We start from the raw sequence: 27,439 nt of genomic DNA, 5'->3' as shown, positions 1-27,439 counted from the left end.
TTTAATGTACTCCTATTGACCAAAATGCAGCAGCAAACAATTGAGAAGATGTGAGTATGAAGCTAGATGACAATCTGGGCCAGTGGGGACATAGCCTGGGATATAAACCTTGGTTTTCCATACTTTAATGGTGAGCAAGTAACCTTTTCACCACTTCTCAAAAACTGGCTAGAAAGTTCTGGTTTTCTCAAAGAACAGTTATAATCTTTAGTTTATTTTTTGAAAATTTTATTCGTCACGCACAAAAATAACCCTTTTCTTCCACAACTGAGTGTTGTACACTGAAAAATTAATGGCATTTCTGTAACTTCTTTTCAGGGGCTTAGCATTTTCATTTAGCTGATTAAAATCTATTGCAGATGATAATTATGCCAGCTTTTAAAAAAAATCATTCAAACACTCAAAAATGATTTTAAAATCTTTAAATGTACCAGATTTTTATTTCTCAGAGGGTTTCTACTTACAGAAAATTTGCTTAGATTATTCCCTTTTGTCATATTCTAAGTAAATGTTAAATCAGTGCAAAATGGGTGGATTTGTATTTCTAAAAATAACCTCTTTCACAGGAAGAAGAATTAAGGAAGAGTGGGGAAGCCAAGTATGCCCACTTGAGTGATGAACTTCATGTATTAATTGAAGTGTTTGCTCCACCTGGGGAAGCTTATTCACGAATGAGTCATGCACTGGAAGAGATTAAAAAATTCCTGGTTCCTGTAAGTGTCTTTCCTTTTTCGCAAAATTGTTTCTCATAAGCTTTTTAAAATGTGCCTTTGATATTCACTGACTTTCTAGACAGAAAGTCATACTGCAAACTAATTATTTGTTGAGTTGATAAGAAGGTTAAAAAAAAAAAAAAGAATACAACAAATGCTTAGCGTAGGACCTGGCATGTTGTCATCACATAATGATGGTTTGACAGTGTCCTCAGTATATCACATGCCATACACCAGTTCATGGTTATGAAGAATAAGACAATTAACATAATTATATATATATAATTGAAGTTGTATACTTTTCTCTTGTGTCTTAATCACTTGGTAGTTGACATGTATTCTTGGCAATTTTTAATTAATAGAGAAAGTAATGGGACAGGAAAGATTAAATATGTAATATTTGTAACAAGACAATGATGTTATTTGAAAATATCAAATGCATTCTTATCTGACATTATGCCAGGTGTTTACTCATTATAAAACACCATGTCAAATAATCAATATTAATAGAGCCAGACATTTGTTGACCTCAAACAAAAATTGGGAAAATAAACTCATTGCGCTCTATGAGAGCACCAGAGAGCATTCATTTAGTAAGGCAGCAAATTCAGGGTTGCACATTGGATAGAATTCTCTACTGATTTTCTAAGAAATAGAGGAAGGTTAAATGAATGAAGCTTTTATAAAGGTTGACAATTTAGCATTCTAGGAAGAGGTCATTCAAATAGAAATCTTGGCATCAGGCTTAGAGCTGGGAATAGGATAATTGGAAGAGAATGCTGAGTAAAGTTTTCTGGAGTGCCTGGGCAGAAGTCTTTGGCAGAGGAAGAAGACAGTAGCTAAGATTAATCTGTTCAATGAAGGAACACTGTAGATTTCTAAAGTAAGCAATAAATTCAGAGGAAATGGTGGGTAAGATCCATTGATTGGCAGTGATTTTGAGAATGGGAAAAGAGAAGAAGAAAAACAGAATTTCAGAATGTAAAAACATCAATATCTAACCACATAATGTATTTATATGCTCAGTTTAAAAATTTCTTTCAAGACAAGGTTATAGAATAATCCCATACCACTCTGTTTGTTCCCTAACTATATATGCACACAGAATTTCTGCACAATTTATTATCTGGTGCTTATCAAAACACCTTCCTAAACAGATCCCATATTTCATAATCATAAGGATGCTATATTCTTTCTTCCATTTGCCTCCAAACTAAATGCCTAGCTGTTGGGTACACGACTTTCCTATATTTAGCTCAGATCAGACCTCTAGTGATATAGGTGGTGTAGGAAAAGGCTAAGACTACTGATATTACTAACTCATTTCATGCCTATAGACAGATAATTTAAATTCTCATAGCTTCAGCTTATTCATCTTTAAAAAGAAGATAGGGGCACCTGGGTGGCTCAGTCGGTTGGGCGTCCAACTTCGGCTCAGGTCATGATCTCACCATCCGTGGGTTCAAGACCCGCATCGGGATCTATGCTGACAGCTCAGAGCCTGGAGCCTGCTTAGGATCCTGTGTCTCCCTCTCTCTCTGCCCCTACCCCGCTCAAGCTCTGTCTCTGTCTCTGTCTCTGTCTCTTTCAAAAATAAATAAACATTAAAAAAATAATAAAAATGTAAAAAATAAAAAAAGGTAATTATAAGTGACCTCTATCACAGTTTTTATGAATATTAAATAGGGTAATGCATATGAAAGGACAGAAAATTATCAAGCACTATATAAATGGATGTTTTCAATCTGTTGTATTATAGTAGGTAGAATCTTGGGATAACTTTTTGAACTTATATGTAGAAATTTGAAGTTATATGTAGAAATTTGATGAAATATGTAAGATGAAATGCTATTTCATTGCTACATATATATAGGTCCTAAGTTGTAGACTAGGTTAACCCTATTTTACTATAAAAGCCAGTATTACATCTCACTTACATTTTTAGCCTTGTGATGCCTGTAATCATTTCATTTATAACTTATCCACTAAAATATATACTCCATGAGGGCAGGGCTGGTAGTGTCTGTCTTATATTCCCATCATTCAGCATTGTGCATGGCACAATTTGTTTGAGAGTCTGACTGATGGAATGGCTGATTAATAGGCACCAGCAGTGATGCAGATATAAATAGCTATTAGGTCAGGTTGGGGGAATAGTACCTCACAATTAAGATTCTCTCTCTGTACACATCCAGATGAAGACCAAAAATCTCACATTGGCTAGCGTGACCTGTTCTTGCCTGTCTCTGGGATTTTATCTCTGCCTGTCCAGCTGCTCACTTTCTGTGCTCCAGATATGCTGGCTTCTGTTCATCCTGTATTCCAGGCTCTCCAGGGTCAGTCCTCACTAAGGCCTTTCAAGATTCTTCTCCAGAATACTGACACGCCTGTCATTCAGATCTCAGCTCACAAGTTAGCAATGCAGGAAATTCTTTCCTGACCACACGGTCCAAAGTAACCTCCCTACATTTGGACAGTCCTATTATATTTTGTTCACAATATCACTGGCTGCCTGATTTAACAGTGCAATTCACTGTTTTGTTATGTTTTAGCTCTCTTCGCCTACTTATTTTCCTCATAGCTCTTATAAACTATTATACATATATATAATACATATATTATATATATATACACACACATATATATATTACTTATTTGTTTATTATTGGTTTTCCTGCTAAAATATAAATGTCATTAGGGCGGATATTGTCTAGCTTCACTGCTTTATTCTCTTAATTTGAACAATGCCAGGCATGTGGAAAGTAAATAAATATTTTTTAGAGGTGCCTGGGTGGCTCAGTGGGCTAAGCATCTTGGTTTCTGCTCAAGTCATGATCTCAAGGTTCGTGAGTTCAAGCCCCACATTGGTCTCTGCGCTAACAGTGTGATTCTCTCTCTCCCTCTCTCTGCCTCCCCCACTTGTGCTGTCTCTGTCTCTTTCAAAAATAAATGAATAAACTTAAATTTTTATTTTATTTATTTTATTTTTATTTTTTAATATAATTTATTGACAAATTGGTTTTCATACAACACACAGTGCTCACCCCAACAAATGCCCTCCTCAATGCCCATCACCCACTTTCCCCTCTTCCCCAACCCCCATCAACTCTCAGTTTATTCTCAGTATCCAAGGGTCTTTTATGGTTTGCCTCCCTTCCTCTCTGTAACTTTCTTTCCCCCTTCCACTCCCCTATGGTCTTCTGTTAAGTTTCTCAAGATCCACCTATGAGTGAAAATATATGGTATCTGTCTTTCTCTGACGGACTTATTTCACTTAGCAAAACAACAATAGCCAAAGTATGGAAAGAGCCTAAATGTCTATCAACTGACAAATGGGTAAAGAAGATGTGGTTTATATATATAATAGAATACTACTTGGCAATAAAAAAAAACAATTTTAATACATAAATATTTTTATATGGGTGAATGGGTGAATAAATGATGGAATGAATAAGCTTTTAAAAAATAAATAACCTGGGGCTCCTGGGTGACTCAGTGGGTTAAGTGTCTGACTTCAGGTCATGTCATGATCTCACAGGTTGTGGGTTCGAGCCCCACATCGGGCCCTGTGCTGACAGCTCAGAGCCTGGAGCCTGCTTCAGATTCTGTGTCTCCCTCTCTCTCTGTCCCTCCCCAACTCATGCTCTGTCTCTATCTCTCAAAAATAAACATTAAATTTTTTTTTTTAAATAAATAACTCTTCTGGTATCTCTCAATGTTGTATTAGCAGATTTTACAATCAGTGAAAGTCCTTCTACTTGATAAATTTTTCCCATTTGCCTTGTTTGCCTTAGCACCAGGCAAAGGATGGCGACTGTCTACTTCATCCTTCACCATAACCAGGGAGGCAAACATGAACAACCAGTTCTTTTGTTATTATAAAAAATTACTTGGTGATCCAAGTTTCTTTTGACATTTGATATTAAAGTCTACAGAAATGCTAACATATCAGGACATTAAAATTTACCAATATAGGAGGTGAAGAATTATAGCCAGTCAGAAGCATGCTAGAACTACCTAGAAAGCTAATGTAGACTAAGATACTCGAGTCCCACTGCCATCTAATTCCTCTATGAAATGGAGTGTCTTTCCATGGTCAGAGTTTTTATATTCCTCCCCCACCCCAACATTTCTTTTCTTTTTTTTATTTTGAGACAGAGAGAGAGAGAGAGAGAGAGAGAGAGAGAGAGAGAGGGAATGAGTAGAGGAGGGACAGAGAGAGAGGGAGAGAGAATCTCAAGCAGATTCCACACTCATTGCAGAGCCTGATGCAAGGCTCGATCGCACGAACCTGAGATCATGACCTGAGCAAAAATCAAGAGTCAAACACTCAACTGACTGAGCCACCCAGGTACCCCCCACTCCAACATTTACCCAGTGTGCCCTATATCCAGAGGTTGTAATTGTCCAAGACTGCTGACTTGAGAACATACAACTCCTCATGAAATGTCTACATGTTGTAAGATGTTGTAAAGCAACAGAGTTTTAGTACTTTAAATGAATTGTTAAAAGGCAAAATAATTATTATTACCTTGGGAGAAAATTTCTAACTTGTTGATTTCCATCTAGTTACTAGTCTTATCAAAACAAGTTGAGAGGCAGGTCAATAAAACATCAATAAATTGCATTTTCCTAATTTTAAATCTCTAATACTTTGAGCAGATACTCTATTAAAGTTTTCATCTATTGCTAATATTTCTTACAAATACAGATTAGGCAAATTAAATTGATTGACAAATAGTGACAAAAAGCATATAAAATCCTAAACTAATATATGTTTCAATAATGTTAATGCCCTTCTCTTCCCTTATAGTGTATAAAGGGGTAACCAAATATTGTCCTTATTATTATTAGTAGTAGTAGTAGTAGTAGTACTTTCTTTTATGTTCAGGCACTAAGACTGCCACGTATGGTTGTGCCTTGCCCAATGCTAGGGGACAACATTTACATTGTAGTTTGCGAATGAGACCCCCTGTTATCCTTGAATTCAACTTCCCTTTTTCCAACCCTAGTCATCAGATTTCCTTAAAATAATGATGCTGTATTTCATTTTCCTAAATCAGTTAAAATCACCTTCAAATAAGTTGAATTAGGAAGTTTTACTTGTGCTTAATAATCAACTTGTGATTGAAGCATAGTACATTGTCTCATAATTAGAATTTATGAAGTTTCAGCAAATTCTGCTCATTGAATGTGAGTTTATTCATTCATATTTTGTTTTTTGGGGGTTTTTTGATGTTTATTTATTTTGAGAGAAAGAGAGAGAAAGAACACACCAGAGCAGGAGAGGGGCAGTGAGAGAGGGAAAGAGAGAGAATCCCAAGCAGGCTCTGCACTGACAGCATTGAGCCCAACGTGGGGCTTGAACTCATGACCCGTGAGATCATGACCTGAGCCAAAGTTGGAAGATCAACTGATCAAGCTACCCAGGTGCCCCCATTCTTTCATAGAAAAGATGAAAGGATGGGTTTCCACACAAACAGGAAATTAGATATGTGTCACAGGTAACAAAGAGATTACTTTGTTACCAGCTCAAGAGTTAGTTGTTGACAGAATTAAGAGATCACAATATTCATTTCTACCAAGCCTGGTCATGGCCTCAGAATCTTTCTCAGTGCAGTATGCTAAACATCACTATAATATTAACAGAGCTGACAGAATTTGAAAAGTATTTGTCATACCTGGAATATGCCTTTAATGATCATTATTAGAAATTTGTATCATTTAAAGAAAAAGCATTATACATACATATATATATGCACATATATATATAAAGATAGATAGAATAGACTACAACATAGACTACATTATATTGTACATTAGTAAAGAATAGAATATATTAAAACAATTCAACATAGAAAAAAATGCATCATTCCAGGTTGTTTCTTTCCTGCATCAGATTGGATGTATGTCTTGGTGACAGTAGTGATTCTCCAAATGGGGCAATTATCATTTCTGGTTTGAGATTAGAAACCTGTGTAGGAAACCTCTCAAGAATGTGACTATGGAGGAAAAGTAAATTCTTTCCCTCTTTGTAGTAAAAGCAAAGAGAGGATATTCTTGCCTTCTCTTCCTCAAAGACTATAATCCTAGCTCTGACATGGGAAAATGGCACTGATTGCTTAATATTAACAATCATACAGGAAAGCAAATAAAAGGAAAATGGAAAAGAAAAGAAAAGCAGGGCATTTTTCAATCTAGGAGATAGAATATCTAAAACTTTCATGCATTGAAAAAAATTTTATAAAATTTTGAAAGATTATAAACCTAAGGATGTGTCCCTGAAATGCATGTTATAATTTGATAAAAAGTGGTAATTTGGGCACAGTCTTTTATACAAGTGAATATTTAGGGAAAATGATGTATTAAGTAAAAACCCACCAGTCAACAAAAGTACCGTTGGTAGTTGGCAAGACCTATAGACAAGGTGGGGGATGGCAGCTACATTTTGCCTGGCTGATGACAGCAGTTCAGCTTGTATAGCAACAACATCCTATAGGCAAGATAATGATCAGTAAGAGAATAAAAAAATAAAATTCAATGCAGAGAAGGAAACAGAGTCCACACCTGGGTATCATTTCTTCATTGTTGTGGTGGTTGTTAAAATGTTATCAAGAGGTTCCTCAAATTACTCTCTTCAAAACCAGTTAATTCTCTTTTCTCTCTCATAATAGTGTGGCAACTGATAGCACTAAGCACAAAGCCACATGTATTTATGTAATTATTACTTGCTCAGAAATTGTAATGCCCCCGATTTCGAATCCGAGAGACCACCAAGGAGCTGATACCGATGCAAACGCACGAGGGTTTATTTGCAAGCTCGAGCTTGGGCCCAAGTATACCCGACACAGCGGAGCAGGGACTTGGACCCCTAGGTTAAAAGGTGTAGCAGTTTTATAGGGGCCAGTGGCCAATGAGATTGTAACACACACAGAAAGTTGCATAGTCATGCCAGTCCACACGCAGGTGGCCAATTGAATTACAATTTACCCTATAGTAACTGTTTGAACTAGCCTATTATCACTCTGGTCAGAATTGGCATGCAAGTTTGGCAGGCAAAAGGCGGGGTTTATGAATTGGTGCACAAGTTTGGCGGGCAAAAGGTGGGGTTTACATTCTTTGGAGGTTAAGGGTTCTGCATTCCTATTTGAGCCGGTTTCCAGTAAGGGTGTGCTCAGCAGCTTGACTAGGGTGGGGGAGTGTCTTAAGCAATAAGTAGGTCATGTGGGGGTTATACATGAGATGGTGGGTGTAGCAGAAAATGGAGTTAGTCTTGCTCTGCTTGTCCAGGGGTAGGGGATTTTTGTTAAATTCCTTGGATCCCACAAAATGTTTCCTGTATTGCTGTAGTACTAGGATCATAATCTGATTATATTTGGAGAAATTTATAATCATCTAACATTAAGTATTTCTCCTTATCTGGTAAGTTGTAATAGATAATACAGACCTATGACTTAGAAAATAATTAAAATTATTACTTGTTCTTAGAACAGAACTAATAATTTTTATTATGTAATTATAACATTAATTATAATAACATATAATTAATAAGAATGACATTGTAATAATACAGTTTATTATTGTTGTTGCTGAAACCAGGGCCACTTTACTATTGCTAACTGATTGGCATAAACTGAAAGACAGATAAAAAAAAGAGTGGATAATTATTTGAGTTTGATTTTCCGCAAACCCTAATACAAGTATCTTCTTACTCTTCATAATACAAATAATCAAATGTTCACTTTATGAATCTAGGGTCAGGATGTGATCATCTCCTTTCTATCTTAAGAAACAATTTGTCACTAATTATTTCTGGTCTCATTTGATGTCAGGGATCTGAATTCTCCAAACACATTCTTTTTAGGAGTTTTTATTATTTTTTAAATGCCCTGCATTCTTCTCTTGTTTCTATCACCACCTTGGTTTCAACTTGATGATTTACTTCTTCCCCATTAACTGACATTAAATCACAATAATTGCTTTTGCAATTCCAAGTTTAGTCATTAACATGAAGGCTTAGCAACATTCCTAAGGTTATTTGTGTTATTAAAGATATGTGATTCCTAAGGATACAGGTTTAATCTCCAAGGCAAAAAATCTTTACCTCTTAACTTCATCTGATTCTTATTAGTATAAGGAAATTTGTAGAGGATCAAATAAAAATTTTATATTATATTCAGAACATTTACTGAATGTTAATCCTACATTTGTACACAGGTACATAACAAACATATGCCAACACTGACCTGCAAATACTTTTAGAGATGGCAACAACTTTAAAAGACTCGTGACTATTGAAGAATTTGGTACAAAAAAAAAAAGAATCCAGGGAGAAAAGTAGCTAAAAAATCAGAATCTGTTAAATAAAGTATATAATTTTTAGCTGAAGAGTATAAATAAGTAATATCAATGGTCTAATCAATGCAAGGCAGAAGGTTTGTTTAAATACAATTCAACAAATATTTTTGAACGTCAAATATATGCTAGGCATGATTCTAGGAATTTGTGTCACATCGGTCACTGCCCCTGTGGAATTTATGGAAGCTATTTTCAAGATTTGAAAGATAAATATTATGGAGACGTATTTAAGAGAGAATGGAAAATGGGAGACCAGATTGGATAATAATGACAATATGGACAGTACTAATGACAGACCAGGCAATGTTGATCAAAAAGAAAGTGTTAATTCTAGAGTCCAGAAAAAATGAAAATTACTTCCTAGGAGCGGTTCAAGATGACAGTGTAGGAAGATCCTGAGCTCACAGTCTCCTGTGAACACAACAGATTTATCATGACATATGGAATAATTTACTCAGAAAAATATCTGAAACCTGGATGACTGATGCCTCCACAATAAAGGACAAAAGGGTGGTGTCAAAATGGATAGGAGAGGCAGAGACACAGTCTTGCCAGGAAAAATTGCACTCTAGGCATAACAATCCACAATTAGGAGAGATCTCAAAAATGCAGACATTTTCCTTGAGAAGTGAAGGTCTGTGCTCCACGTCAAGCACTCCCACCCCTAGATTTTGTTCAGGACAGATGAGCCCCCCAAAACCTTCAGGCAGTTGTCCAAGAAAGCAATAGAACTGTAGGAAATGGAGAACCCACTCTTAAAGGGCTCACACATAGACTGACTCATCCCAGGACTTAGCATAAAAATGCAAACTGGATAAGCACTTGGACCATGTGTGAAGGACAACTACTTACTAATCTTGGGGTGTCTGCTGACGAAGCAGGAGCTTGTTGGAACTCTCTCTGGGACAGAGACACTAGCATATGCCATTTTTGTGATTTCATTCTAACTTGCTAATGCTGGCACTGGCAGGCATCATTTTGGAACTTTCCTCTAGCCTGTTACTGCTGTGAGATATGGTTCTTGGAAAAGATAAACAAAAGTGACAAACTTTTAGTTATACTCACCAGTAAAAATAGAGAGGACTCAAATAAAATCAGATGTGAAAGTTACAACTTTATCACAGAAATACAAAGAATCATAAGAAAGTACTACAATTATATGCCAACAAATCAGACAAATAGATAAGTTCCTAGAAACACACAATCCTCCCAGACTGAACCATGAAGTAACAAAAAATATGAGTAGGCCAATTTCTAACAAAGAGATAAAATCTGATCAAAAATTTCTCAACAAACAAAAGTCTCAAGATCAGACAGTTGCACTGATGAATTCTACCCAACATTCAAAGATTTAATATTTATCTTCCTCAAATTCTTCCAAAAAATTGAGGAGAAAACAATGCCTCTAAATCCAATTTTTGAGGCCAGCATTACTCTGATACCAAACTAGACAAGGACACACACACACACACACACACACACAGAAGAAGAAAGAAAGAAAATTACAGGCCAGTATCCCCGATGAACATAGATGTGAAAATCCTCAACAAAATATTAGCAAACCTAATTCAGCGGTACATTAAAGGGATCATACACCATGATCAAAGGGGATTTATTCTAGGGATGCAAGGATGGTTTGACATCTGTAAATCAATCAGTGTGATATTTCATGTTAACAACAAAAAAGGATAAAAATCATATGACAATCTCAGATGCAGAAAGAGAATTTGACAAAATTCAATATCGATTTATGATAAAAACTCTTAACAAATGGGTATAGAGGCAAACTTCGTAAACATAATATAGGCCATATATGACATATCCACAGCTAACATCATACGCTGGTGAAAAACTGACCGTTTTTCCTTGAAGATGAGGAATAAGACAAGGATGCCTGTTCTTGCCACTTTTATTCAACATAGTATTGGAAGGCCTAGCCACAGGAATAAGACAGGAAATTGAAATAAAAGTCATCCAAAGCAGAAAGGAAAGGAAAAACTCACTATTTGCAAATGACATGGTACTGTATATAGACAACCCTAAAGTCTTCACCAAAAAAAAAAAAAAAATGTTAGAACTAATAAATGAATTCAGCAAAGTTGTAGGATACAAAACCAATATACACTAATAATAAGCTATTATATAATTACATATATATAGTTATAAATATATATATAATAGTGTATATGTATAATATATATTTATAATAGTGTATATAATTATATATACTAATAACAAGCTATAAGAAAGAGAAATTTTGAAAGCAAGTCTATTGCTTTATAAAGAATAAGTACGTAAGAATAAATTTAACCAAGGAGGTGAAATATCTGTACTGAAAACTCTAGGACACAGATGAGATAAATTGAAGACATAATAAATGGAAAGATATTCTGTGCTCATATATTGGAAGAATTAATATTGTTAAAATGTTCATACTACCTAAAGCAATCTACAAATTCAGTGCAATCCCTGTCAAAGTTCCAATTGCATTTTTCACAGAAGTTGAGGAAAGAATTTTAAAATTTGTATGGAGCTGCAGAAGATTCCAATACCCAAAGCAATCTTGAAAAAGAATAACAAAGCTAGAGGTATCACACTCCCTGATTTCAAACTATACTACAAAGCTATAGTAATCAAAACAGTATGGTCTTGGCATAAAAACAGATAGATAAGTGGAATAGAATTGAGATCCCTGAAAAACAAACAAACCACAAACATATGAACAATTAATTTACAACAAAGGAGCCAAGAACATCAAATGGTGAAAGGGCAATCTCTTTAATAAATGGGGCTGGGAAAACTGGACAGTTATATGCAAAAGAATGAAATTTGGCCACTGTCTTACATCATATTCAAAAATTAACTCAAAATGGATTAAAGACTTGAATGTAAGACCAATATACATAAATTCCTAGAAGAAGTGGTAAGCTTCTTGACATCAGTCTAAGCAACATGTTTGTGGATCTGACTCTCAAGGCAAGGCAAACAGATGTAAAAGTAAATGAATGGCACTATTTCAAACTAAAAAACTTATGCACAGGAAAGGAAACTATCAAAATGAAAAAGCAAAATGAAAAGACAACCTATTAAATGGGAGAAAATATTTGCAAGTCATATATCTTATAAGGAACTGATCTCCAAAGTATATGAGGAACTCATATAACTCAACAACAAAAAACAAACAAACAAACAACCATATCAAAAAATGGACAGAGGATCCGAATAGACATTTTTCCAAAGAAGACATATAGATAGTCAACAGGCACATTAAAAGATGTTAAACATCAGTAATTGTTAGGAAATTCAAATTAAAACCATAATGAGATACAACCTCACACCTGTTAGAATGACTTATCAAACAGACAAGAAATAACAACTTTTGGAGAGGATGTGGAGAACAGAGAACCTTCATGCACTGTTAGTGGGAATGTAAGTTAGTATAGTCCATATGGAAAACAGTATGGAGATTTCTGAAAACATTAAGAACAGATCTACCATATGATGCTGTTATTCCACTTCTGAGAATTTACCTAAAGAATGTGAAAATACTAACTGGAAGAGATATATGCATCTCTATGTTTATTGCAGCATTATTTACAATAGCCAAGACACAGAAACAACTTCAGTGTTCATTCATGAATGAATGGATAAAGGGAATGTATTATATTTATATATAATGGAGTACTACTCAGCTATAAAGAAGGATGAAATTCTGCCTTTTGCAACAACCTGGGTGGACCTGGAGTGTATGGTGTTAGCTGAAATAAGTCAGATGGAAAAAGACAAATACCAGAGGATTTCACTCATATGTGGAATCTGGAAAACAAAACAGATAAGCAAACAAAACAATACAAAAACTCACAGATAGAACAGATTGTTACCAGAGTGGAAGGATGTTGTTAGGTGGGAAAAATGTGTGAAGGGGGCCAATTGTATGGTGATGGATGGTAATTACACCTGTGGTAGTGATCACTTTGCAGTATATACATTTATCAAATTACAGTGTTGTATACCTGAAACTTATATAATGTTATATTCCAGTTGATCTCAATTTAAAAAAAAAAAAGGAAAATCAATTGCATACAAGGAATACTACCATACAGACAAGAGTCGGTTATTCAGTGAGACCAAGAGACTCCAAAAGAGAGAATTGGGACAGGGGTCTGAGGTGAAGGGTGTATGAAGAAAGAGAAAGAGCGTGTTTTCATTAGTTTCTTGAAGGTGTTGGTGACCCACAGTTAAAGAGTCTATTTCGTAATGAATATTTTTTAAATGCAACAAGAAAAAAGTAGAGAATGGCATATTCTAAAACTTATAGTTTTTGCAAAATCATGTATTTCTGAAATTATCTTCAACTTCTGTTCTAGCAATTAGTTTTTACTTCTCAAATAGCTTATTTTGCAGCTACATAAGATACAATGTAAGCTTATTTTGAATTGCTCTTCTTTGATTAACTGATCTCATTTCATGTTCAGCAAACTGCAATGGAAATATATTGATTCCCGTTGAGAATATTCGAACTAGATATCCAGGGAACTTGGAAGAATCCTTACTCTTCTAAGAAATATATCTTTTATATCATCTCTAATCTTTGTTTTTTGTCCTTTCTCTGTCTGTTGCACCCAATTTCTCTACATAGTGTATGTGAAGATGCATATACAGGTGACCCTTGTACAATGTGGGGGAGGGGTGTCATCTCCACCATGTAGTTGAAATTTTGTGTATAATTTTTAACTCCCCCAAACTTAATTACTAGCATCCTACTGTTGACCAGAACCCTTACTGATAACATAGTCAATTAACACATATTTTGTATGTTTTATATACTATATACTGTACTCTTACAATAAAGTAAGCCAGAGAAGAGAAAAAGTTATTAAGAAAATCACAATCATAATATAAGAAATTACATTACATTTATATGTACTGTGTTAACCAAAAAACAACAAAAAAAACATATATAAGTGGACCTGTGCAGTTCAAACTCATGTTGTTCAAGGGTCACTGTACAACTCCTTAAAGGACAAATAGAAGTGGGTTACTGGATGTTCTGTCCTCAGTATTGTACAAATAGGAATTGGTTTTATTTTTCTGTAACTACGTCATTTCTTATTCATTACCAACAGTAGGAGCAAATCACAGCTTTCCACTCATCCTCCTATAAAAAGAGTTTCAACTTGGGGCTTCTGGGTGGCTCAGTTGGTTGAGCAGCCCACTTCGGCTCAGGTCATGATCTCGCAGTTTGTGGCTTCCAGCCCTGCGTCGGCTCTGTGCTGACAGCTCAGAGCCTGGAGCCTGCTTCGGATTGTGTGTCTCTCTCTGCCCCTCCCCTGCTCATGCTCTGTCTCTCTCTGTCTCAAAAATAAATATAAGCATTAAAAAAAAATGAGTCTTAATTTATACAATTTTAAGTCCAGTTAGTTCTAATTTATGATTTCAATTTCAAGTCCAGTTCAAACCTCCACTCCTCCCTGAATTTACAGTTTGGGAGTAGCAGTGGGAAGGGAGGCGTGGTCTATTCGTTTATCTCCTCCCACTTTCTCCATGCTCCAACTTCTAGTGCTCCTAGAGCTCCGTGAATGGTCTTGGAGATGAGGTAGGAAGTGATAGGAAATTAGAGCAAGATGGGCTATAAAACTGGTCCTGTGGTAATTTGGTTGGTTTGGTTGGTTTGAGTTATTTGTCATTTTCCTCTGATGAGATTTATGGATGATAGACTAGTATTGTTGCCATTCCTCAAATAACTTGCCTTCTTCTTTTCAGCTGAGCATGTCTGGGAAGAGCACAGGGATCTGATGTGCAGTCCTTTTCTCTCAGAGGTGTCTTGATGCTATTCTCCCATCTTCTTGCTTCCAGGGTTGCCTGTGAGCTTTGTCCTGTGTACCTAATATCTTCATTCTCTCTGAGAACTTGAAGGGTTATTGTACCTTGTCCTTGGGGTTGAAGAATTTTACCAGAATATGCTGAAGCTGGCTCTTTTCTCATCATCTAGGCCTGGAAATCAGTAAACTCTTTCATTTCATAGTGGCATTAGGTCTTCCTTTCAGGGAAATTATCTCCCTAGTATTTGTAATATTTCTTTTCTCTACAATTTTCCTTTTTATTCCTTGGTAATTCCTACACCTTATGGCAAGTCTCCTGAATCTTTTTCTTTTTTTTTTTTTTTCAGTTGTCTTTTGCTATCAATTTGCATCCTTTTCTCATTTTGTTCATGTGTCCATATGGTCTTCTAAGCCACAAATTTAGGATTTAGCAATGATGATGCTGTCTTCCATTCCCTTGAATTGTTTACATGGAATCATGCAGATATTGTGCTTACTTTTTTTGTTTTGTTTTGTATCTTTAGAAAATACTATAACTGTATTGGCTTAGGTATTTCTTCTGTTCTTCTGTCTAGGTTTGTTTCTATCCTCTCTGGCAGCTTTGTTTCACTGGACAGGTTTTCTGACTGCTCTTACTCTCTCCAGATGCTCTTTCCATTTTTTTCTTTCTTTCTATCTTGATGTAGGCCTGTTTTTTAGGTACCATTAGTAATCACCAGTCCTCCAAAGCGTTAGAAAGTACATCAGTCTTCCCCACTTGGACCAAAAATGTAGAACTAGGCAGGCCACCAAAAACTTGGTGAGAACTTGAAAAATACCTTTGTGTTCTCCAGTCTCTTTTGACCTTCCCAGACTCGAGGGCTCATTCATTCTGGTTCTTCTTAGCCTCTTGCTGGCAGGGAGAATAGGCCTACTCAAAGCAAGTCTGTGCAGCAACCTTATACTCAGATAAAGTATATATCTTTGCAAGCCAAATTCTTTCTCAAATATTCACTCTACCATTACCATTCTGGGGTTTTCCAGCCCTGGATTTCATGTACTCACTCAACCCACACCCACAATCAAGGCCTATGCCAGGCAGTTTTCTTACGTAGGTCTCTCAGAGAACTCAAAGCCTATCATGCATATGAGCTTCTGAGGGTCTCAGCCTTTATTTCAGCCAAAATATGCTAGTATGTTACAGTGGGTAAAGAAAGAGAAAGGCTCTGCATTTAGGTCACTATCTTCTCAGGATTACTAAGGTCTTCCACAGTTAGTTTAATGAGTTCTTTTTATATTTAGCATGTGGAAGAAATAATCCAATGTAACTTTATAGGTGCCAGACATTGGAGTTTGAACTCTGTATGTCATGTGACAGTTCCAAGGTGAGTATTTTGTTTTGTAATGAACCAGAAATTACGTATTTAAAATACAGTACGATAATATATTCCACAAGAGAAAAAGCAGAGTATTCAATGAACATGTACCCCTATAAAGACCAGATACACAGTCATTTCCATATGCATTATACAGATGTTGTCAAGTTAATGTGCACAAATACTAGTGAAGTCCTTTCCTTAATGGTGGAAATATTAAGATAAACCTATTTGGGAATTCAGAGTATTCACTTAAGTGATAAATGTGTCAGTAACTATTCTTATTTGCCATTAATAGTCAATTATGAGTGTAATATTCATTTTACTATGGTTTTCGATAGAAAAAATAAAATGCTAATAGCTTATTTCTACTCTCTTGGTGTATATCTTTTACCAGAGATTTTTCTTTTGGGAAGAAACAGTGGCATTTGTTTAGAATCTATGACCTGCTAGGCATTCTGGTGGGTAGCTTATCGACATTACCTTTTGTGATCCTCATATAAGCCTAAGGGTGTATAATGCTTATGAGGAGGTTGAGCCTGAGCAAGATTGTGTAGCTGCATAAATAGCCTGAGTAGCATGGCATAATGAAACCCCCCTGACTTTAAAGCCCTAATTTTCTCACAACAGCGCATTGTTTTCCACATTAGACAATAAAAGAATAGAATGTTTAAGATTTGATCCAGTAGACCTCTGCATTTAATTACAAAGCTATTAATCGGCAACAAACTACACTTGAATAAAACACAGAAAATATCACCTTTGCATAGTTCCATTTGGTTTTTACCATTGGGTGTTTTGAGCTTCGAAGTCTGTGTGTGTGTGTGTGTGTGTGTGTGTGTGTGTGTGTGTGTGTATAAAATAATCACTTATGGTATTTCTATTTATAGAACCAATCATTGTTATTAATATTATATAACTATGGAAACTTGTCCCTTTTTAGGGCAAATTGCTTTGGAGATTCTTGAAAATCTCCAAAAGAGCAGTTTATTCTTAGATTGCTGCCATTTTCCAGATGCCCTTCATTTCTTTACTTTTTTCACTTTCTCTATTAGGAAATTATAACAAGAATAATAGAATCTTAGAATCTGTTTTGTTTCAACCACATCTTTGATCCCAGAGTCCACATTCTCCAACTAGTATTTATCTTTGTTTAGATCAAAATAAATTTTGAGCATACAGATTCCTATAATAATTTTACCCAACCTTATCAGTCCTATTAGCGAGGGCACATTGAAGATGATAGCAAACACCTCGTGGTATTAGTCCACTTACTAGGGTGAGTTCCATTTTATCTTCTCTTCCCTTCTTAGTACTAATTTATGTTTCATTTGAGAAGTTTGAGAAGCTTTAAAAAGACATGTTATAAGCAAGAGTAGATTTCAGAATCAGAGTAAGATTCTTTTAAAAGTGAAAGGAGGACCGCCCATAAAGAGAAGTAGCCAACTACTCTCCTTAAACCCATATTTAAGCTACAGGTAGGACAAGGTTTTAGCTAAAATTAGTCTGCATGAAAAGTACAAACATTATGTTATTCCAAACGCATTTTTATTTTTTTAATTTATTTTTTATTGAAACTCCAGTTAGTTAACATATAGTGTAATATGAGTTTCAGGTATACAGAATAGTGATTCAACACTTCAGTACAACACCCAGTGCTCATCACAAGTGCCCTTCTTAATCCCCATCACCTATTTCACCTAACCTCTTACCCACCTTCCCTCTGGGAACCATCAGTTTGTTCTCTATAGTTAAAAGTCTGTTTTTTGGTGAGCCTTTCTCTTTTTTACCCCTATGATCATTTGTTTTGTTTCTTAAATTCCGCACGTGAGTGAATCATATGGTATTTGTCTTTCTCTGATTTATTTCACTCAGCATAATATTCTCTAGCTCCATGTCATTGCAAATGGCAAGATTTCATTTTTTTTTATGGCTGAGTAAATATTCCATTGTAAATATATACCATTTCTTCAGCATCCATTCATCAGTCAATGGACACTTGGGCTCTTCCCAATTTGGAAAGACCTATTTGGCTATTGTTTTTAGTGCTGCTATAAACAACACGGTACATGTATCCCTTTGAATTAGTATTTTTGTATTCTTTGGGCAAATACCTACTAGTGCAATTGCTGTATCATAGGGTAGTTATATTTTTAACTTTTTGAGGAACCTCCATCCTGGCAAACATATTTTTAAATATGAAACACACCTACTGTCTAAGAAATAAATAAAAGACCATGTATAAGAAATATGATTTACTTAAAAAAAATACTGAATTATTAGAATTAATAATTAGCTAGTAAGTCCACAAGTTTCTGATATAAAGAGGGTAACTCTTTCTCTAGAACCTAGATGCCCTAACCAAAATAGGGCAAAACACAGGTCATGCCTATAAGAATGATAATATCAACCTTGGGTTCTATGAGTAGATAGTCAACTTCAACTTCTATGAGCAGAGATAATCTTTTTTTCCAAAAATTCTTCATTTAGATGCTCTGCTACCCTGGAATTAAATCCAACCTAGAAAGCATTTTCTATGTTAAAGCTTTTATCCCCACACCTATATATTCATTTAATTCATTTCACATTCATTTAATTGTAGAGCTAGAAAGAATTTTTAAGTTCAGGGCAATTAATAGTTTCCAAAGCAATTTAGATTTTAATGGTTAGGAAGAAAATAATTGAAAATACTTCTTTTTTTTGCCAATCCCCTAAAAAATTTTCAGAGCCATGGGTTTCCAAAGAGGGTAGTTTGAAAACTACTGGTGGAATCTGACCCTCATTTACCAGTGAAGATACTAAAGGTGAGCATGGTTACCTGAGCTGTCCAAGGTCAGGCAGCAAAAGATGAATGGGTCATATGCCTTCTTGTCAGGAAAATTATCAAAATATGAAGGCCCAATTGCTAAAGATCTCTCATGTTCTATCGGAGAGGATAAAACAAGTCACTTGCAGATGGCGATGGTTTAAGTTAGCATTAGGCTTCTCTGTATTTGAAGCATCCTATATGCCTATTTCTTATCACACAGAGAACTCTGACTTATTTTCTTTCAGTAAGTGTTTGCCAATATTATTTTTAGTGGCAAAGCAGGCACAGCTTTCCCTTCTCGTTCTTAGATGCTCATTAATTCAGTAATATCTTCATAAGTCTCTTCTACCTGGTAACTTCTTCCTTGCTTCTTTCTTATTTTCATGGCACAAATGCATTGTCCTTGGTGAAAAGTACTTTGCAGTTGTTTTAAACATAGGTCAAGAATGTGTGACAGAGCTTTTATAGTAGGAGTAGGAACATTAAAATAACATATTTTGAAATTATACATTGCCAGGCACTCTAAGGAATACTCTTTCATCTAACAGCAAGCTGATGCCTCCTTACATTATAATCTGGTCATTCTCACAGTTAGCAGTAATGGTTAATAATGCAACATATTAAGATATATTTAGAAAGTAGACTGCAAAAGGAAAAAAAAAGGATTGACACAATAATGAACGTATAATAATGGTTATTCTCAGGAATAAAAACAAAATACCATTTGAAATGCCCACTTTGGGGTTTCAGGGTCGTCTCGCCTGGGTAACAAAGTTATAGGTTTAACCAGTATTCCATACACTATGGAGAGAGTGGTTCTATTTCAGTGAGACCCTTCTGGTTAAAGTGAAAAGTGATTCACTCAGATTAGGTCAAATAAGCATGAATGGAGGGAAGGGCATAATAATAAAATGGTATATTTTTTATTTTATATTAATAGTTATAATTATTATATAGTTATACACACACAAAAACACGTATGGAGAAAGAGAGAGAAAATGAGACAGGCAGACAGCCTAGGGGCAGATTCTCATGGAAATCTTAAGAGTAGGAAAGATAGTAATAAAAGGTCTTACAAAGAACTACATCCTGGGTGTCCCAGGCACAGTAGGGTCTCTCGAGAAGTATCTTCAACATTAAATGGTCCACTTCTCTGTGTGTCTGTTCATTTCTCAGCTTCTTCTCAACTGTCTTCTTTACCTACCATCCTTCTGTCACTTTCCTGTACATCAGTCATGCTTTGTGACTCTTCCAAACTTTGTTTTGCCATCAGAGCCTCACTCCCTCTCACTCCAGGCCCTTGAGATCTCTCCTTTGGGCTAAAGCTCCCACTGCTGCTTTTTTGTTCTATCTTCTTGTATTGATCTGTGATTACAGATTCAAGGCAAACAGCTTGGAAAATTGGCTTAAATATCAAAAAACTTTTCAAACAAATGTAAATCTTCTCTGCCCCAAATTTCACGGATATAGTGTCATCATCAAGTATTAATTTCTTCACTTTTTTCCTTTCTTCGTTCTTTCCTTTCTTTCTTCATTTTCTTTTGTTTTGTTTTCTTAAATTTCAATGGAGGCATTTATCTATTTCTTGTAAACATTGGGAAAGAAATTCTACTCTAGTCTAATAATTCAAACATAGCATAATATTATAATTTTAACTTCATATGTGTTGCTACATTTGTATGACTTTATCTGAACTGGCTAAAATTTTTTTTTTAATTTTAAAAGAGCATGAATCATATTTTCCTTTAAAATGTATTCCAGCTAAAAATACGTAATGTTTGGGCACCTGGGTGGCTCAGTTGGTTGAACATCCAGTTTCAGCTCAGGTCATGATCTCAGTTGGTGAGTTCAAGTCCCACATTGGGCTCTGTGCTGACAGCTCGGAGCCTGGAGCCTACTTCAGATTCTGTGTCTCCCTCTCTGTCTGCCTCTCCCCTGCTTGTGCTCTCTCTCTCTCTCTCTCTCTCTCTCTCTCTCTCTTTCTTTCTCTCTCCCCCCTCTCAAAAATAAAAATTTAAAAAAATTTTAATGTTGACAGATCTTAGTTCATAACACTATCCCATCCATTTAATAAATATGTATTAGGAATTGTTTGATAAATTGCCCAAATAAGTTTTTAATGGTTGATATTTAGAAATTAGAAATATAGGGATGAATAAATATCTGATGATGCTACTATTCAGGGAGGTATTTCCTTTAAATATAGGATAGGGAGAGGCAAGAAAAAATGAAATATCACCTTATTCTAATGGTTTCATGGACTCGAAATCCACCTTTCAAAAAGAAGTCAGGGTTAGAGTGGTTATGAGGTACTCATGCAGCTAGGGACAACATTAAGAATTTGGAGGGGGAAAAAAAGGTAAATATGTGAGGTGATGGATGTGTTAATTAACTTGTTAGGGGAGGATCTTTTCACAATGTATACATACCACATTATAGCCTTTAAATATCTTACAATTTTATAATATAGAGTATACCACAATAAAGCTGGAAAAAATAAAGTAAACTTTATGTTATTCATAAGACAAAAAAAAATACAAAAACAAGACAGAGAATTGGACTATCACATCATGTGATATCAAACAGACTTTGGCTTCTTACCACACTGTGTCACGCTTAATTTCTCCCACCATATAGATCCCTGATCACTCTGAGATCACTTCAGAATCAGATGAAACCTCCAGATACTCTGCCCAGAAAAACGCGCAGGTACATTAATATGTTACACAAAAGTCCAGGGGGATTCATATTCATGGATCCAAGATTAAGAGCCTTACATTAGAAGCATCAAACTTTAGTATGGGAGAAGGAAATACAAAAATGCATGACTGACACTGTATTAAAATGCTAAATTTTTTCTATATTAGAAAATTAAATGATCTATATTGAAAAGCACAGGTCATTTTGCCTCAAACTACCTGAAGATAATTACAATAGAAAAGTAGGTTTTCTTACAGTTATCGTCTTAAATGAATGAATTTTTTATCTTATTATGAGGTAATTTCATCACCAAACTGTAATTCATTACTTTTCTCACTTCCAAATTTCATTTTAAGCAGGATACAAGTACCATATCAATTATAGTACATTAGAATATATTTCATCTAGAGATTTTTTCCTCCAAATATCAATCATAAGATTTGTCTGATTGAGCAGGAAAACGATTCTATATAGGCTGAAAAAATATGAAGCTTTACTTTCTATTGCCAACTGACCCTACACTTCTAAAATCAAGAAGTGGAACTCACTATAAAAAATAGACGGAAGCTTGAAGAAACTTGACTGTGGGTTATTTATTCCATTTTAGATTAATTTATTGGAGTCATTCAGATTTCCACTTCCAATTGAAGTGATTCACTAAATATTATCCATCAAAATATCAGTAGCCCCATGGCTCTCTACTCTCCCCTACAAGAAAATGCCTTAATATTATCTACTCTAGAAAATCTTTACCATAAACCAGAACACCCTTATCTGTAAATTGTAACTATTATTCCTTTCTGATTTGGGGGGAATAAAATTAATTGTAGAATATTATCATGGAAGAAATAATTTTTCATATTGGTGACCCAGGTGACTGTTTTTAGATAACAGATTTTCCACTACCCCATGTCCAACTGATCTGGAAAATACCAATCCTCCCTCACCTTGTGTTCTCCATTAGCACACATTGGACATGCAGTTAAAGGGGAAAAAGTAACTGCAGGAAATAATTTTAATCTGAAAACTAAACATCTCACCAAATCCCTCTTGACTTTTATTTTCTGAGTTTAAATAATAAGAGCTTGAGAAAGATCAGAAAGTCTAATGTCCTTGTGTCCTCCTCCCAGGCCTGGTTCTGGGCCATACCTGCAACAGTTCGGAATCTGGACCCTCTTGCCTCTTTTCAAGTCCTTCAGGCTTTCACACCCATAAGCGCTATGATTGATATTGGGAGCAGGTATTTAAAGTGCCCTGAAACTGGTTGCTGCTACATAGCAAACCCTTGCCAAGGGGTATAGAAAAACCCTGTGAGCCCCTATCATTTTCTTTCAGCATTTCCCCTTTATTTGTTCCATCTCAGTTCTATTAAGTCAATGTCAGAACCCTTTTCCAAACAGCAACAAAATTTAGCTAACCCTCCTCTTCACCCAAGTGCTAGGACTAATAAATCCTCCAAAATATACATCGATATTCACGAATGACATCTATAATTCAATATACAGTGAAACATTAAAATATCTCAATATTTCTAGGTATCCAGATGTTTCCCCATTTGCTGAACAAAATGTACACATATTTGACTAAAGACTGTTTTTATCCTGTTGACAGACACTATTTTTGTCTAAACACCTGTGTGGAAATCTGCTTAAGTGGTTTTCTTTTGAAGCACATTCCTGCCACTGCTGTTTGGCTCATTCATCTGTTATTTATGTTACAACTTGAATGTCAGAAACACTTGAAAGCTTGACTAAGACAATGATTTCTTAATTTCTTTTCAGATAACTCCATGCCTTAAAATCATATTGACCAATTAAATTCCTCAGAAGTTATTTTTTTAAAAATTAAAAAAACCCAATCCCAGCAAGTAAAAATAGTCTGTTAATTTTAAGGAGGAAAAAAAGTTTATCTTATAGAAATAGTTCATCCTTTTTCAGAAATTTTAATTTGATCAGTATGCTAGTGCAGAGCTAATATGCTGGAAAGAAGTATGAATTGACAGTGAAGGTGCTATTTGCCCACCCTTCTATCCTCTTTTCTCCTTGAAGCCCAGCCCTCTGAAGTCAAAAATCAGAGCTAGGAGGGCCTGGGTGGCTCATTCGGTTAAGCATCAGACTCTTGGTTTCAGCTCAGGATATGATCTCATGGTTTGTGGGTTTGAGCCCCACATCACCTGCTTGGGATTCTCTCACTCTCCCTCTCTCTCTGTCCCTCCCATGCTTGCTCTCTCTCTCTTTCTCTTTCTCTCTCTCTCTCTCTCTCTCTCTCTCTCTGTCTCTCTCTCTCTCAAAATAAATAAACTTCAAAAAGAAAAAAAAAATCAGAGCTAGATTATACTTTACAAGCCCATGCTGCCTGATATTACTGCATACACTGTTGGCCTCAATGAATATTGATTGATGGAAGTGGCCTCTTTGCAATGTGAAAAGGTTAAAAATGTTTAACTGAATTTTTACACTTGCCAGAAAATTTTCTACAACAATATATGTATATGATATTTTGGGGTTTCTAAAGAGCAACATGATTCCTCCGTAGCACCACCATAGCATCAATTTTGTTACAATGAACCATAAATGATAGTCCTTTTAACTTCATTCTTGAGTTTTATTCCACATAAATGTAAGAGGTAATGGACTGCAGTACAAGGAGTTTGATACTTTGTATTGCAGTATATTCAGAAGGAAGGAGTACATTTATGTGTCTATAGTCTATCTTTAGATATCACTACATTTCATAAAGTCAGCTGGAAAGCAGAATTAAAATTGGCCATCCACAGGGCACAATATGAGATTTTAACAGGTGTATTAATTTATGGAAAAGCCTATATAGTTAGGTATAAAGGAAGAAATAAAATTTCCTCAGGCTTACTTTTTACAATATTGCTAAGATTATCATTCCAGTATAGATCACAGGTGTGGTTATCAAGAAGAGACCTTTTACTTGGATTTATCTGGGCCCATATACAGACTTTCACATCAAAATGTGGAGGAGGAGGGGGGACCTGTAAGATTCTGCAGGTTCTGTGCCCCAGTCAAACTGAATTAGGGAACTTTCTTAATTTAGAACGAGTTAGAACATCATTTCCCAAAATATTCTGTGGAGCATTCATTCTACACTGTGGTCTGTGGGAAAAGAAAAAGTTAGAGGGTCCCTGTGGTCAATTAAATTTAGAAAATGTTCCTGTCTGTATTACCTTTTTAGAGATTCATAACCTCGATTACCATTTTAAAGGCTCTGAGTGGTCCTGAAGTAAAGAAGTGGAACTAACTTAAAATAATGGCGTTTACCTCATCCTAAATTTTCTGTATCCTCGGGTGTTCTCTTAGATTACTAAAATGCCATTGTTCATTTTCTCATAACATATCACGTAAATCTAAATGCCATAAATTTATAATAACCTTAAACCACAGCTTCACCTCATGTTCCAGACGTAGTCTTACAGAGCCAAATTGACACAGAATAGTATCTGCTTGCACCAATGCCCTGTCCCGTCATGTTTACGGGCCATGTTTTATGTCACTAATAAATAGTAACCAACGTAAGTAATATTTGATAATTAACAAGTCTGCTGTTATCTTTGTGAGAAGTAAGAACAGAATGATTAAAGGGCTTAACTTGAGTCGTTTCTCTTTAATCATATCTGGTTCCAGAAGAACAGACTTAAGCCACACATTTCATATCACATCTAACATGTAAATTAGTTTCCCTTTTGATAAGCTGAAAATTTGGCCTTCAGAGTCAATTTTCCATATAAAGAGTGGGTGGAATATAGGTTGCACATCTGATTTGTATAAAATTTTACTGTCACAACCTGAGAGTTACCTGGCCTAAATAACTGGCATTACTATCTTTTTTTTGTCACAAACAATTATATGGTGATGGATGCTAACAAAACTTTTAGTGGTGATCACTTTGAAGTGCATACAGATGTTGAATTATAATGTTGTAACCTGTAACTTACATCACTTTTTAAACCAATTTTATCTCAATAGCAAAGAAATGAGTCATCCTTATAAGAAGGGAATCAGTTTTTAATTAAAAGGAGATTTTGAAGCAAAAAAGAACAAGAAAAGACAATCAATAACAAAAACCATAATTTTTGGTATACATCCTCCAAATGTATTTATCACAGTTTACTGATTGTTCTCTAACTATAAAAAGAGACCCACAAATTTTAAGTCATGCTGGGAAATTTAGTGGTTCTTGCACAACATAGTAGCCATACATCTTATATTAATTGAAAGGTAAAATTCACATGCAAATGTAGATGAACAGACACCTTTGTGAAACCTTGATGCTGCCCACAAAACACAAGAAAACAAAACGAACAAAAAAAGACCTCCCAGTATCTGCAGCCCATGGTTTGGGAATGACTGCAACAAAGCAGAGAACTGGGGGCCACACACGTTATTTTATCTATGTTAGAACAGTTTCCTGAGAATACTCTTGGATATACGCACAGTCACAGCCTTACCTCAAGCCAATGATAAGATGGTAACGTTTCCTTTTACCAAGACAGGCATCCGAAGGAGACTATTTTTACTACCATTTATCACCCCTACCAGTTCTGTAAATCAGTGATAACCAAAACTATCTCTGTGTCAGTCAGTCCAAAGACTAGCTCTTTTCAACTTAACTGTAAACTTTCAAAGCATATGGTTATACATTTGATTGGCAACACAATAGACCTGCCCTTCAGATTCTGCCAGAGATTACAAACTCAAATGCTCAGCTGCCCAATTCCTATCAAAGCTTACTTGTGAGACATGTTTACTGAAGATTGCCTATAAGATATGTGTGCCTTTAGATCATAAATAAATGTATGAATTACATTTCCTAGGGTATTTTCCATAGATCAGAGGGCCTAGGAGATACTTGTCAAAGAAGAACACACACACACACACACACACACACACACACACACACACACACATTTCTGCATGATCACATTGCCCTACAGACTGACATTTTCTAAGATAGCCCTATAAAAGGTGCTATTGTTTTTATTCCATGGCATTCACATAGTCTGTTTTCAACATAGTAGCCAGAATGATCCATTTTAAACCAAATCAGATAATATTAATCCTGTGCTCAAAGCCCTCTGGCTCTGAGGCATTCTACTTCATGCTGAATAAGACTGAAAGAATTGATGGTGGCCTTCAAGACCCTGCATGAGTTGCTTGCCCGTAGTTTCTCTTCAATCTCAGGTTCTGTGAGTTTCCTTTGTGCCTTCTGCTTCAGGTCTAACTTTCTCACCCAACCTTGAGCAAGTCAGCCTTGTTCCTACTTTAGGGCCTGTAAACAGGCTTTTCCTGTGTGGGAAACCCATTCCCCTTGATCCAATATTGTAGATTTCCTCATTTTTTGCACATCTTTGTTCAAATGTCATTTTTTTTCCCAAAGAGTCCTTCCCAAAGCCCTACTTGAAACTTCATCTTGCTTCCCCTGACAGCACTCCTGATTTGCCTTACCCTGCTGTATTTCTTGGCCTATCTTTTTATATAGCACTCATCACCTTCTAAACTACCACATAATTTGCTTAATTAGTGGGTCTCTTGTTTGCTGTCTGTCTCTCTCTACTACAATATGAGATCCAGTGATTTCTGGTTTGTTTATTGACTATCACCAAAGCTAAGAAAAATGCCTGGCTCATAGTAAGCACTCAGTAGATAATTGTTGGAT

General features: G+C 35.6%; 1 protein-coding gene across 2 annotated transcripts in view; it reads left to right on the top strand.

Moving 5' to 3' along the window:
• KHDRBS2 (KH RNA binding domain containing, signal transduction associated 2) overlaps window positions 1–27,439 on the top strand; it is a 579,306-nt gene that overhangs the window by 302,925 nt on the left and 248,942 nt on the right. For both annotated transcript variants that reach the window (XM_042937333.1, XM_042937334.1), the window contains exon 4: window positions 567–713. In XM_042937333.1, the coding sequence (XP_042793267.1) occupies window positions 567–713 (147 nt within the window). The remainder of the gene's footprint in view (window positions 1–566; window positions 714–27,439) is intronic.

This window comes from Panthera leo, chromosome B2, assembly GCF_018350215.1.
Source record: "Panthera leo isolate Ple1 chromosome B2, P.leo_Ple1_pat1.1, whole genome shotgun sequence".
NCBI lineage: Eukaryota > Metazoa > Chordata > Mammalia > Carnivora > Felidae > Panthera > Panthera leo.
This window is presented reverse-complemented; position numbering and strand designations above follow the sequence as displayed.